Raw genomic sequence first — 14,985 nt, forward strand, 5'->3', positions numbered from 1 at the left:
GAGTAAATCGAAGGTGCTGCGTGGCTGTCAGACAGGTTGGATTTACTCTTGCCCTAAGGTAAATAATAGCTTCCCTATGTTGTGTTGGGACATGTTTTGCATGTAATAACACACACACACACACACACACACACACACACACACACACACACACACACACACACACACACACACACACACACACACACACACACACACACACACACACACACACACACCTACACCTGAATGACTGGATTCAAGTTCAACGTGATCAAAATAAAGTAATTACCAACTATTAAAAAATATTTGTTAATGTAATGGTTTATGTATTCCACTAAATGTTTCTAAATGTTATGTAGGTCATCTCTTATTGCGTTGGTTTGCAGCATCCAGGGTTTGCAGATGTTTATACAATGAATACGGTGATTCTTGGTGTCTTCGGCGCCCCTAGCGGCGACATGTTGACATCGTCACAGAAACGGCGATTCTTTGTCGATCCAGGTTGAGGTGGTCTGAATGAATGGAACAGAGGAGCTGATGGTTGATTGTCAGCCAACTTCGATCGAGGCAAGGAGGGGGAAACGTGACAAACTTTAACAGAACCTAATTTAGAGTTGATGGCGGTGATTTAACTTGTGTCGAGTGGTATGGACGTAGAATATATCCTGTTCCGTATTGAACAAGTATTGGGATCTGGAACACGAACCTTTGCTAACAAAAAGATACAGTGGACCTCGAGGAGATCTTCGCACAGATTGCATCAACAGGTCGTTGTGTACTGCTTTGTCACGTTTAACATCATACAAACACTGACGCTGGAGAGGGGAATGCAAAATGTTACTTCGGTCAATAATTTAGTGCATTAATCGTGATCTGAGCACCAATTTTCACAATTGACCCTACACATTAGACCAAAGAGGCTAACGAGTGTGAAACGAAGCTACAAGACAAGGACACTATTTTAGACGAGCACAATGAAGACGTGAAGGAATTCTCATTAACATCTAATCCACGACGGAGCAGACCTGCCTCGACGAGTCTCCTGGAGGATCGCATGCTTAGATGGTTCCGAGCAAGTGGACCATGAATTCAGTTCTCCACAAATCACCCCCGAGGAGTTGGCTTGGTCTAAAACTACGACTCAGTAAGTAATATTGTGTGACATGTATGGCGTTGTATTCGTTTTGTCTGGTATTAATGGTGTTGGATCTATTCAAATATCGGATTTCACGGGACAATTGGTCACATGGGCATTGTAGGATATGTAGGCTGGTCCGGGACCGGGACAGATAGAGACGTTTCAATTTCATAAACAAGACATTATCTTCCCATCGCAACAAGTGAACGGGTGGATTAAAACGTTTTTGCTCAAGAATTGGGCTTTAATATGTTGGATAGACTCATTTACACTCTAGGCATCGTGAATCCAAACTTCAAATGGAGTTGGGACATTTAAAATTGGCACCATTGTCCCTCATTTTCAGACACAACATATTTCCACAAAAAAAAAAAACTTGGCCTACATATTTGGTTGCAATCTCTCAAAATAAAACCTGACTATGCCTCTAGCGACTATACATGACTGCCTGAGGCTAGTATGCCAGCAACATTTACTGCATTTGACTGCATTTATACGCTGTCACACCGTTCACATTGCCACAGTGTGGTCAGCCAATGTGTTCATACAGTAAGCAAGGTCAGCATGGAGTTAACGCTGAGCAGCCTAATTAGCAGAGTCTGGAACACCTCAGTGTTCCAGGCCAGCAGAGTCCTAAGCCTGTCTTAAACACACTAGTCTAATCTGAGAGCAGATGTCTAGATTATATTCCCCAAAAGCATAAATGGGGGAGATATTATTGACGGATATGAATGTGGTGTTAATATGTCAGGCATTTCACTTTAATTGTTTGCACCTATTTGAAGGCATTTCATATTCAAACAAATCCCATTAACTATCCAAATCGACATGGATTGGAGATGGACCGCTCACAGTGCATTCAGAACCTGACGGACACATGGCTGCAAAGCCCTAGCTAGTCTGCCTCCTATAATCTGGTGTAAAGCCTGGCCCATTGCTCGTGACCATCTAAACTTCCTTCTTCAGATTATCTCCCATTGTTCCACTTTTTTCTTTCCCACCATCATTTACTCCTTGCATCTTTTTACTTTCTGTGTTTTCCTGTTGCTAGTCTGGTCTAGAGTGAGTTCTGCTTCTTTGCCTCTCCCCATTGACTTTTACTGCTCAAGCTTAGCTAGTCAAAGCATGTCTGTTTCTGTCCTATTGCAGAATAGTTGTGTGGCTCTGCTTTCAGTTCCATTCTCCTATCATGAGGTAGATATTATAGCCGGATTCTTGATCATAAGATGACATGGAGTGAATTGAACGCTGTGTATTGGGTTATTCCACAGAAACGTTGGTTTAGCTTAAAAACAATGTATGTTCATATCGCCTATCTTTTTTTTTTAAAGAAAACAATCTTTGTAACCAAACAATTGCAACACTGAATCTGTAAAAAAAAAACGTAAGAAATATTCATAAGAATTGCTCAGCTATGCGCATATCTTTTCTTTGAAATCACAGAATATTTACATTTGAATAGGGATCAATGCTTATTTTGGCTCGATATCGAGTGCATTGTCCCAGACTGTAAATCAGTGGCTTCCACACCCCTCTGCAAAGTAATTTCCGATGTTGTCCCTCAACCATGAAGTAATCCGATAAAACATACGCTCACAGCTGGAGGCCACCCCGCCCCACTACCCCTCTGTGATATAATTTCCCATCAGGCCCCACCATAGAACCGAACCATCAGACCACAGTATAGATAGACACTGTCATATAGTGCACTATTCACCTGTGCTTCACCTTGCTCATTGTGTTCCAAGGAATACATGGGTTTATAACTTTGGTTCAAATTGCAAAGGCTGGCCTCGCCCGGAAGGGGTATTCATTCATAAACTAGTGTCAGCTGTTTTAAATTATTATACAAAGAATACGGCAGAGCCAAAGGCTTTTCTTATTGGTTTCCTGTACTCTCTTTAATTTCACCTGAGTATTGAATTCCTCTAAAGAGCGGCTTAAGTCATTCATCTTTTGTTGGCTTCATATTATAACGTGAGCCATATTTATGTTGGAATATGTTTGAAAAAGGAAAATATTTTTTATCAAATTAAAGTTTAGTTACCAACGTCAATATTATTTGTAACAGAGAAAGTCGATGAGGGTCAAAGTTGTACTGTATCTCTGTAGACTAAGCAATATGTCTGTTGGGCTTTGTTTCAAGGATAGAAAGAAACTTACAGATGGCCTCGAACGCTCCAAGCATAATGGGAAATGTTTATTCCTGATTATATCCTGTAGTCAAAATGCTCCCACCTGGTCAAATGACTGTTTACTAATATTACAGCCTTCTTTATGGCAATAACCGTCCTTTCATGGAATAGGTGTTTTGATTTTCTCCAAAGTCTGTTATTGGTGGACCTTTGACAGCCTGCAATTTCAGCCAGATGGTTTCAATTATAGGATTATTCATCTCAACAAGTTGATGTGCTGTTGTCCCTCTGAAGAGCTGTATGAACTTTGAAATGATATGTTTGATGGCAATTTACTCGCCCTGTTCCATGTGCACACAAGGGAGTCGACCCCATGCACTGATGGATTGTTCCTGCACAAAAGCTCTGAGAACCTGAATAGTGCTATTTATTGTTGATAGATTTGGTTCAAAGTGTTGGCCCACCTGGTTCCTGGGCTTGTGCTGTGCAAAGTGTGTGTCACATTGCTGTCAATGGTGATAAAAAAAAAAAGTATTTAATATAAATATATATCATTTTTGTTGTTGTTATTAAAATAAAAATTGGTCCTTTTAATAACTACTCACCCAGGCTCATATGTGAAAAAGACTTTGTGATATGCATTACATCTTCCATTACGCAGATTGCATATTTGGTATACCATATTGCTAGCAAAGGAAAGAGCTCGCTTCGGCTTTTACTCAGTGATAATAAACTCCCCCCCCCCCTACCTCTGCGCTCGATGTCTGGGAGTGTCAGTGAAGGGTTAACTCGGTCCGTGAGATGCGCAACCTTGCTAAATATAACGCAACCTTCTCCACATGGTCACGCACAAGCCCTCCACTGCACTCTCACTGTCAACACTGAGGCGTAGACACTCCGGTACTACTGACTCCTGCAGCTCCTAATTATACTGGCACTTGGTTCAACAACAAATTTCTCCAACGGCCCCATAATACCTCAGTTAGTGTGTTGAGGGCCAATTTACCGCCTCATGGGTAACGTGGATGTATTGTGTTCGTTCTGTCTTCAAGGCAGACACGCACTCGCTCGAGCACCGCATTCAACACTTTCATTTCACTTTGAAAAATTTACGACGTGGGGATCCAGAAATAAGTGCTGTGTTGGGATGTCTTTCTAAATAGTGCCACTCAAGCTATTGCTCACGTAATGCAGGCACATCTTAAGGCACATCATTGTAACCCATGCTCCCAGTCCCTAATGGCCATCATTAACTACAAGTACATTTTATTGTGTTTCTTTTGTTTTATTTGATTGACAAAGTGATACATTTGTCATAATTAAAGTTGGCGCACCTATGTGGCAGCACCCTGGTCTTATAGCTAAGCTTCTCACGTTCCCACTCAAAGAGGAACGAAGCTGAACTGTGTAACACCCAGGAGCTCCACGCAGCTGAACAACAGCTAAGATCTAAAAAATCGAACAGAATGGTGTTCCTCTGAGGATTTTCTTTAGCGATCTAATTAAATGTATTTGATGCAGGTCTTATCATAGCTTAACAAGCCTCTGTGTTTATAAATCCACCATAGCCCTTGTGTTTTAACAGAGCATGAGAAGTGCGTCCGTCCACTCGTCCTCCTCATGAAGGTTGTGAACGGGGGACGACACCTCCTCCAGTCCTCTTCCTTTGTTTGTGCAGTAGGTGGAAATTGGCCTGTGGGGTTTGCAGCGAGGTTCTCATGCTGCACGGCCGCTCTCTTCATTAAATAGGAAACTCTGTGCTCAAGGCGGGTTGGGGATTATTACCATATGTCTGCAGAACCTAGCTCCCATTCTACCCTCTAATTTCTTATACCAAAATTGGACATTTGGGTTGGTGTGTGTGTGACAACGTTCCTCCCTTTCCCTTGCCTGGCTCGCTGGATACTCGCAGTGATTCTTTTCCCATTTTTAGATGCATAATAGCAGTGCATCAACCTTTTCAGCAATAGTCCGGGGAAAATATTATGGCTGGTCTCTGCTATCTACATGGGGCACTTCCCCTCCAGACATTAGTAAATCTTGTGTTGTGGGTCTATGTTGTGTCTAGGGTGGAGATTAGGCCCTTCATCCTCTGAGGGTTAAGGATCTCTGCTACATTAGATTAGCCCCGTTTAATTTAACTCACTGTAAGAATTGCATTTATACAAAAGAACAAATCTTTGAGGAGACATAAAAGGCGTGGGCTGTAATTAATGCAGAAAAATGTAAGACTTTTACAGTTCTGTACAAATCATAAAGAAAGTCCACTCTGGGTGTGGGAGGAGGTTTAAAAGAGATCTTTGTGTGACTACGTCTAAAGGCCATTGGCCGACATTGCCCGTCCCAGCATGCAACTCACCTCTGCATGAATACTACACTTGTCTGCTGGGTCGGGTTGAGTCCCCCCACCCCCCATTACCATTTTTTTTCTCCCAAATCCTACACAGGAGTTTGACATGAGCAGCTTGTCTTGCACACCAGTTTAGGAAAGTTGACCATGGATACAGCCGTGGTGGAGCCATGGAGAGGGTGACTGCATCTGCAATCTTTTTTTCTTATGGGATTCAGTCAGCCACACATTTTAGGAAGACCTTGAGATATCGTTTTTTTGTAACTTGGGGACTCAGGGTTAACATGTTTCTTTACGTTGTTCAGAAGTTGTACTATGGATGTTTGAGTAATGAATTTACAGCAACATGACTTTAATAATCAACATGATGCTGCATGCAAAAAACATCAGGATTCCACCTGGAGGGACGTATTCAAATGTATTTAATCAGGGCAACAGTTGTATGTCCGTATCATTTTACGATTTAATCTACTTCTTGAAAACCTAATTTGTATTGGCATGCTATGCCTGGGATGGTAAATAAATTAGTTTAAGATTGGATTTAATTTGTTTTGTTGAAAAAGCTTTAATACTTTTTAAATTTATTTGATTTAGTTGAGCTCAAAGCAAGTGGGGTGCCCTTGATTAGCCAATTGGGCCGTTGAGGTTTGTGATGTATACATTTTTCGAGATGGCATATGAGAAGGAACCGAAGTTGCCGGGAGTTCATTTGATCAATCTTTCATGGAAGTCTGGGTTGGTCAGTGGTAGATTTGTCTCGGAGAGTCCACCCCCATCCTTTTAGTGTTGTACGAATCAAAATGAGGGTAGGCATCAGACCAGCCAATTTTTTTGGCCTTTTGGACTATTGAGAGGTACAACACACGACCAGCTCAAGATGTTCATGTACTGGAAGAAGCGAGGTGCCTATGAGTTGAATGCTCTGCCACCCTCTCTAATGGAAGAGGGAATGGAGCGGTATTCCTGGTCCTCCGCCATGGATGTCTTTTATGATCTTCATGGTAAGGTGTGAAATGGGCTGGGGTGTGTTCATAAATGTGTCCCGGTGATGAAGACGCTTTTTCATTGTTTCAAAGCTGATTATATGTTATAGATAATTATGTATGAGGCCGTCTTTTCTGTCACTATATTATGTAATTGTATTAAGTTACAACGTGACGAGCAACCTCTGGAATAGCTTTACCTACTCAAGTTTAATTTCAAACATAACTTTGGGGAATTTGGATGATGCACATTATTTCTGAAGTCCAGGTTGTAATATTGGTACAGCAGGCTGTAAAGATAACCTTTTGGACACAAAATATTCCCTTTCTAGCTTTCCATTGTGTCGCAGCATATTTAGATATGTTTACAAATTATTACAGGTTTTTAATAGGCGCATGCTTGTACTTGTATGCATAGTATACAAGTGCTTTTGAGTACTCTAAATGGACCCTGCATGTGTAGGGGAATACAATATTCCTGAAAACATTGTTAAAAAATGAAAGCTGTCAGGCATCCTTACGGAAGACATCTCCCATATCTATCCTTAATCTGAGCCTGCACCAGGAATTGGGATTTCCAATTTTGCCCCCAGGATTATCACTGTACGGGATTGGATTTGTTTTTAACATTTCTCAGTAAGAGAGCCCAATTCTAATCTCCATATGTCAGAACTGCTGTTTTGATGATGGATTTATGCTTTAGAGTTGTAGTAAATATGAATAGATAGACGCTGCAGAGCAAGATGTATAGGAGGGCGTAGGTAAGCAGCGCCATCATTCATTGTGGACGTTTTTACTGTTGCTACTTCCTCTTGTTGCCTCTAGTCCTGTTCAATCACCAGGCACATGTGACTTGCCAAAAAGTGGTTTAGTAATCATCACCCCACCTATTAACAAGTTAATGTTATTCAGGGTAATGTAGACCCCCCCCGCCATTGCTACGGTCAATTTTTGTCATTACAAAGGAATCTATTCCATAATGGCTCCTATTTATTCATCTAAAATGGGAAGGTACTTCATACTATCAAATATAGATGAGGCATTACCTCACACTGTTATATGAAACGTTAGTGCAAGCAGATGATTCTGGTTCACATGGATCTGCTATTCTGGCTCGAGCATTTCAGCACCATCATGGAAATGCACTCCTATTTGTTTCCACCGTCCCAGTCTTGGAACGTTGACCTGGTATGGGGAGCCCCTCACATGGGTGTGAAGAGTTGAGGAAAGTGGGAATGGGAACAGCCCCAGAGATGAAATATTTACCAGTAAAGAAGTGCCTTGCTGAACTGAGATGCCTCTTGCCTCCTCTCTGGCTTTATGGCACGGCCCAGGAGCACGCCAGATTTATTTTCCCCCAGCTGCACAGCCCCACTTTTTATTCCATTAGCCAAAGGAAAGTGATAAGATTGAACCGTGGGGAGGAATGCTTTTTATCCTGCCCTCTGTGCCAACCGGCTTTTGGTGTTCCGGCTTTTTTCTTTTTTAGCCCTCCTGCTCCACTTAGCTGAGGGGTGGTCGCCGTTAAAGGCCGACCTGTCCGGCAGATTTGGCCCTAGAGAGGAGGAGTGAACAGGAGTGAACAGGCTTTGATCCTCACCTTTTTTATTTTTTTTACCCTCGCTTGTAATTAAGAGCGGGCACCAACATTTTCCTTACACTGCTGCTGCACTCAACGTCAGCTCTCCCCGGCTTAGGGCTCATTTTCTCTTTCTCAAGCTTCAGTTTCAGCCACCGGCAGCTTAGAGGAACTCCAGAACCATGGCTCTACTCAGTCACACACCCCCATTCCTGTTTCAAGCCCGACACTCACCAGTCTCAACGCAACGACTCAAATCCATGTCTGATTATGCCGGCCCTCCAAACTCAGCAACACATCCTGGATATTGGTGCCAACCTTCTTAAAGCTTATTAACTCTGAAGAGTGAATGGTCTCTTTAAGCACTCAGTAGATGCGACACCGGTATCGTGATTCTGATTCTGACATGTGAAGGGGCTTTATTTAGAATGGATTTGAACTCTTTACATCTATTCATTACTTGCTTGTAGCCTGTCAGTAAGTTCATTGTTTCTGTCACCATATTGACTCGGAAGTTGTAATCAAAATCAATAGTGCCAATATCCATTTGACCTCCATCTGAGTGAACAACAAAAATAATTATATATAGATTAGAAGAGGGTGACCCATATGATGGTGGTTCACATCATGGCCGGACTTTACAAGTTTGTTTATATGTGTCGGGCTGACTTATCTGTTGTCTGTGGCGAGGCACATTGACAAATGCAGCTCTCCTTGCCCTGTGTTGATCATTTTACTTTGATAGAGGCTTTAAGAACGCATTTGGTATCTGTTTATTAGAAACAAGGAAGCTTGCTTTAGTTGTTCGGTTTGTCACTGTGCCACTGACTTTGTCTTTTGAAGTGGGTGGATAACAAATTCATGATGTATATAAAAATGTTATATCGCACTGCTTGAAAGATGTGTTGTTGAACACTGAATGAAATGTGTGTATAACACAAAGGAACCAGGGTGCAGGTAGGATCCCTTTCTATGTTTTTGTTATCAATGGCAGCAATGTATCGGTGGTGCCATTTGGGTTTGTGGGGGTGAATCAGAAAACCACTGAACATAATATGGCTAAACTAGGTTTCTACTGCCTGAATATCATTCTTTAGCTTCAGCAAGTGCATAATCAGATTATGTGATGTCCCATACTGGGCTCTATCGATCGTGAGCGGATTGTCATCAAACCAACGTAGTCGGATCTTAAAGGAAAAGCCAGCAACATCTATCCAATTAACCTAATGTACAAGACCTGTACTTGTCTGAGCATTTTTTCCCCTCACCATCGCAACCAGTTTCTTTCCCTTTCCAAACTTTAGTCTGCTTTGTGCATGGCTCAAATCCGTGTAGAACCTAGTTCACCACAATACTGTACATTGTACATCTTATTTTATGTTTTCTTTCGAGTAAGATCTGAAAACAGGGATTTGACTTGTCAAGCAGTATTGCTACTTGATAAGTCACCAAGTGACTTGTATGCGATATTAAGGGTCTACAATGGGATGTCTGAACACTGCCAACCTTATTCAAGCATAAAGTCGTATTGTATTATTAACTAGCGTCCCCTTTCCGTGTACACTATCCCTATACCGAATAGCAACATTCCAGGGTTACTAATCGGCTTGGGATTCCAGTAATGAGGGAACATACCTCTCTTTCTCTTTGTGTCTGCTACTTGAACCCACCACACGTCTCATGAAGAATTGCATGACACACAAGGTGCTGTGAGCCCTTCTGACCAATTACTGTATGCTTGGGACATAAATGCTCTCGAAAAAAATCCACATTATGTAACACACCCCACGTGACCTTCCTTAAACACGATCATAGTGTAATTAAGTCGGGGCCTTATCCTGCCCTACGCTTTGTTTCCCTTGCATGTGACGTGATGGGAGAAAGAATGTTCCACCTTTTATCAGCCAACAGCAGTCCACACTATTCATCCAGCCAAAGGCAGTCCAAGCTATCCAATGAGACGACCGCAGACCAAACTATCCAATCAGCTTGTTTTTGCATCTCCCCATCTTATGAGGTTTGGGTGTCCATTTTTCTTAATTTTATGTCAAACGATTCTTACCTGCGATCACAATGTAAACACATGTTTCATATGCTAATAAAGCCAGAAGGTTTGTGGAGGGGGTGGGGGGGGGGGTGGTGCACTGCGGGGGTAAAATAACAAGAACAGGATATTTTTTTTCCCGGCCCCCACCGCTGCTGAAACCCCTGCCCTGATGTTGGCTGCGCGCTGCAGATTGGATCAAGAACTCGCGTCTGTCCACCAGACCTGGCCTTATTTAGCCATGGAGGAACACGATACAGCTGTGATTCCATTGTTCAATTCAGTGTGCGGCATGCAAACATGGTTTTCTATTAAGCTTTCTTTATTAACATTACACAACGGCAATCATCATGTGGAACAGTGGAACAGCTAATTTTTTTTCCTTTGAAATGTCAAACTCGCCCTTTGGATGAAAAACAAAGGTAGCTATGTTGAGCATGTGTCCCACAGCAGGCTGCACAGGTGGCGTTGGCACGCAGCAGGGCGGTCCGCCCCAGCCGGCCGGCCTTGCGTGCCCATCTGTACCGCAGTCTCCCCAGAGCCTCCTGCACGCGCCACCTCTTCCTTGGCACCCCCTGCCAGCCTGCTCTTCCCTTGAGCCATGTCATCCTCAGCCTAATCGTCTCAAACCGGCTACGTCGAGTCCCGCCAGCTTCTATTTCTCCCACACCCATCCCTCAAGTGTCGCTAGCGTGCATCTATCTCTGCTGCCCGGGGCCGAGCTCCCTGCCAGGTTTCCTTGTCGGCGTGCCTTCCCGTCGGCCTCCCATCTGTCTATTGTCCCCTCACCGGAGCCGTTGCATAACCTTTCCTCCTGGCCTAGAGGTGCATTGTTACGTTACCGTTTTCACAAAATTAGGGGTGGGGGGGAGAGTTGGGGGTAGGAAAAAATTAAAGCTGGTATCAATACTATGCAGATAAAAAAAGGTCACCTCTCCTCCAGGTGAGCTATCTGGGTGCACCGCTGGAGGGCCTTTGGGTGCAGCTACAGCCTTTAAGGGAATGTCCTTTACAAAGCAATTACTACTGCATCAGTGAAACCACAATGTTTCTTGTGATGCTAGGATTGTTGATTCTGTTTCCGGCTGTCGTATGAGGTTGTATCTGCTCATTTTTTGAACTTTTTGGACATTCTCTATTAAAAAGATTGTAGTTCAATCTTTTTTTTATACCAGTAATCCAAGCAGCCAAGCGAGAGTTACCAAAATACTAATGGTTTGTGGTGGTCTTCAATTCCATAAAGCATGGTAGAAGTGGGAAGTGAATGGATTGTGGCCCATTTGGTTGTGCTGGTTAGGTTTGTTTTAGCTTTGGCCCTGGCTACAAGTACAAACTGTAGATGACTGAGGCCGCTCATCCGTGGCAACGGATTAATTTGTGCGCACGGTAGTTGAACTGGAGATTGTTTGTGTGTTTTGGAGCACATGACGGCTTGCGGGAATCTGTCCCTTTTTAGTTCACAGGTTCATTGTGTGGTGTCACGTGCACACTTGTGTGCAGCGTGTGTGTGCCTGTGTCGGTTTGTTTTTAGGCTTAATCAGCAGTGCTGAGTTCAGGAATTCCTGTTCATCAGGGAGAGAGCGGGAGCAAACGAGGGCAAAAGAGAGCGAGCAAGAGGGAAAGAGCAAAGGGAGAGGTGAAGAGATCAACGAAAGAAGCACGCGTTTGAATGTTCTGCAGGAAAGAGCGGTTTTGGTATAAAACAGGATAAGTATAAAAGGAAGCTGAACCTGAAACAATGGATATGTGGACGCTTGAGGGAGGTGAGGAAGACTATGGATGGGTAATGAGGAGCTACGGCTAGTGGTTACGACGTGGCTTTACGATGTTGGTCAGGAGAGTCAGGCCGGTGGTTGACAGCGAGATTGCAATGATGGGTGCTTGCTTTTTATCACCAGTCGTTTAGCCTGAGCGCGCCATTTGGGATTCCGCTGAGTCAGGCTGAGGGAGTGACAACACAGATGCACATCTGTATTCCAAACCACAAGGCAACAGCTGCTCCTTTCCTCATCAGCGCCTGACAGGCAGACAGACAGATTACCCCTCCAGACTCTTGAGTCTTGCTACTGCTTTCAAATGTGCATATTTATTCCCCAAAAAACACACACACAAACCAACACCCCTCACGCACACACACACCCTCTGACGCCTCGCTCTCTCGCACTCTCTCCGATTTCCGATGGGGTAAATATGGATGTGTATGTGTCCACGCATTTCTATAAAAGCTGGAGGCTCCCTTCTGCTGCCAGCAGCTAGAGCTCATGCGAGGACCCTTGGACTGATGTGTCTCTTCTACAGAAGCTACAGCTTATAGAAGCCTGACCCAAGTCTGGCTGTATGCGTGTGGGAGTGCTGTGGTGGAGGGCTGGTGCATGCTTTCTTCCTGCCATTTGAACCAGGTCAGAGTGGAAGGCTTGACCCCGGACAGTTTTAGGCAACGAAGCCCTGCCCCCCTTTCGGAGGGGGTTTCGGGCGGGCCCCGCATCGGGCACCAGTTACGCTGATTGTCGTCCTCCCCTTTGACCCTTGGGGTGTAGCTTTAGCGGTTGACTCGAAGGTGACTCGTTCTGCTACCAGGCCAGCAAAAGCTGTGACCTAGCTCTGACTGCGGACCAGGGCATTGTTTGTTTATGTTTTAAAGGACGCTGGCCTTGAACGCTTGCTGAAGACTGGCCTCTGGTGTTCACTTGTTCCTTCAGATCCGGTCTGTAACACTTTGGCTTGTTGATGTGGTGACGTCTTAAATCCATACGATGACACACTCCTAGCAACAAAGTTTGACTTGTGTTTATATAAAACAGGACGTTTTTTTTGTATTTCTCACTTAATAAGTTGGTCTTAAATCGCGTCCTTTTAAGTGTCCTTGAGTTTGAAATGCGCTACATAATATAATTTATTATTATTATTAAACATCCCCTTTGCGGCAGTATTTACAAATGAGTTTTTGGCAAAGGGTTAACCTCACTCATAACAGACTGTCATTGTGTTCATATGTTGAGTGTTGAGACTGGCCTTGTCTGATGCCTTCCCGTCCCCTGACTATACTCTCCAAGATTAAGTCAAACGTCTCTTCTTCTTCTTTCCAGACGAGAAGCCCCTGCAGGAGGAGGACTGGGTGGTCTGCCAGAACCCGGAGTGCCCGGAACGCCGCAGGGCCTCCAAGGTAGTGTGTGTGTGTGTGTGTGTGTGTGTGTGTGTGTGTGTGTGTGTGTGTGTGTGTGTGTGTGTGTGTGTGTGTGTGTGTGTGTGTGTGTGTGTGTGTGTGTGTGTGTGTGTGTGTGTGTGTGTGTGTGTGTGTTATTTTTAGGTGTCAAAAGGGTGTGTGTTCCTCGCTGCCCACTAGACTGTGAAATGAATTATTCCTTTGAAGCTACTGGATTGGTAAACGGGAGTCTGGCCAAGAGAGAGGGAGAGAAAGGGATTTGAGGATAGCGTTCCCTGCCGACTGACTCAACCTTCTCTCGATTTGGCTCTGTTTAAGTGAAGTTAGCTTTTTCTAAGTTTGGTATATATGTAGAACGACCTCATGACCTAGGGGTATAGAGGGTACTCCCTCAACCATCCAATACAGCCAACGTGTGTAATGGAGACGAGGAAGAGGAGAGAGACAGAAGCGAGTTACCGAGCTGGACGGTTGCTCCTACGACAGCAAGAGGGCTAGGACTTATAAATAGAGAACAATAAAGTCCAGCAGGAAGTGGGGGAGCGCTTAAGGACTTACCTGCTCCCCTATCTGCCATCTCTTCCACCATTGCCTCAGAGAATTGCGTGCAGTAGCCCCCCCTTCCCCCAACCCCCCTTCCCCCAACCCCCCCCAATACAAAAACAATCTTGTCGTTTCTATTTTTCTTTCAACAAACGGCTCTAATAAAGGGCCTCTGGCTTTCTTGAAGTGTGTCCGTCTGTCTGTCTGTCTGTCTGTCTGTCTGTCTGTCTGTCTGTCTGTCTGTCTGTCTGTCTGTCTGTCTGTCTGTCTGTCTGTCTGTCTGTCTGTCTGTCTGTCTGTCTGTCTGTCTGTCTGTCTGTCTGTCTGTCTGTCTGTCTGTCTGTCTGTCTGTCTGTCTGTCTGTCTGTCTGTCTGTCTGTCTGTCTGTCACATCGGGCAGCCACAAATAGGGACAAATAGTGTGTGACACCGTGCGTCCCCTCTGGCTGGGGTGAGGGGCCGATGTTATGTAATAGGACTACGAGGGACAGACCGACGTACGGGGGATGAGTTGGACAGACTGACGACAGAGGACAGCTCATCCCACTTGACGGAGCGAAAAGAGTGGAGCAAGTCTGACCAACAACTAAACACTAACATTACAGTGAACTCCTATTAATCAGAAAAGGTGACTCATGTTCTGAGTCGCTGTTAGTCAACGTAATCGGCTGATCATGACGGCCTTCTGAGAGCAACACGGGGCTGGAAGGTTTCCACCGAGGTGTAACTGTTTACCATATTGAGTCGTGTTGTTGATCCTGGGTATGGATTTGTTGGACACAGGCCTCTCTTTGGTCCCGTCTCATCTCTGGGAAGCAGGCTGACTGGTTTTTGTATCTCATCTTAAACAGCAGAGGGCAATGTCACAACAACAGAGCTTATGTGTTCAGTCTCTCGCTCTCTCTTGTTCGCTCTCTCTCTCTCCTCTTACTATCTTAATGCTACTGAGAGCCATAAACAGATCCAAACATATTGAGAACATAAATGTACCATTTGACCGTTCCACACATGAATTGAAGCATGCTCAGATGTCCGTCTCTCTCTCTCTCTCTCTTTCTCTTTCTCTCA

General features: G+C 44.2%; 1 protein-coding gene across 2 annotated transcripts in view; it reads left to right on the forward strand.

Moving 5' to 3' along the window:
• Positions 1–472: 472 nt before the first annotated feature.
• plekhg5b (pleckstrin homology domain containing, family G (with RhoGef domain) member 5b) overlaps positions 473–14,985 on the forward strand; it is a 54,282-nt gene continuing 39,769 nt past the window's right edge. The window contains exons 1-2 of one of the 2 annotated variants that reach the window (XM_030355812.1): positions 473–1,126; positions 13,298–13,374. In XM_030355812.1, coding sequence (XP_030211672.1) covers positions 1,045–1,126; positions 13,298–13,374 — 159 coding nt within the window. In that variant the 5' untranslated portion in view covers positions 473–1,044. The remainder of the gene's footprint in view (positions 1,127–13,297; positions 13,375–14,985) is intronic. The other variant, XM_030355801.1, reaches the window with a different exon arrangement.

Source organism: Gadus morhua, chromosome 1, assembly GCF_902167405.1.
Source record: "Gadus morhua chromosome 1, gadMor3.0, whole genome shotgun sequence".
NCBI classification, from domain to species: Eukaryota; Metazoa; Chordata; class Actinopteri; order Gadiformes; family Gadidae; genus Gadus; species Gadus morhua.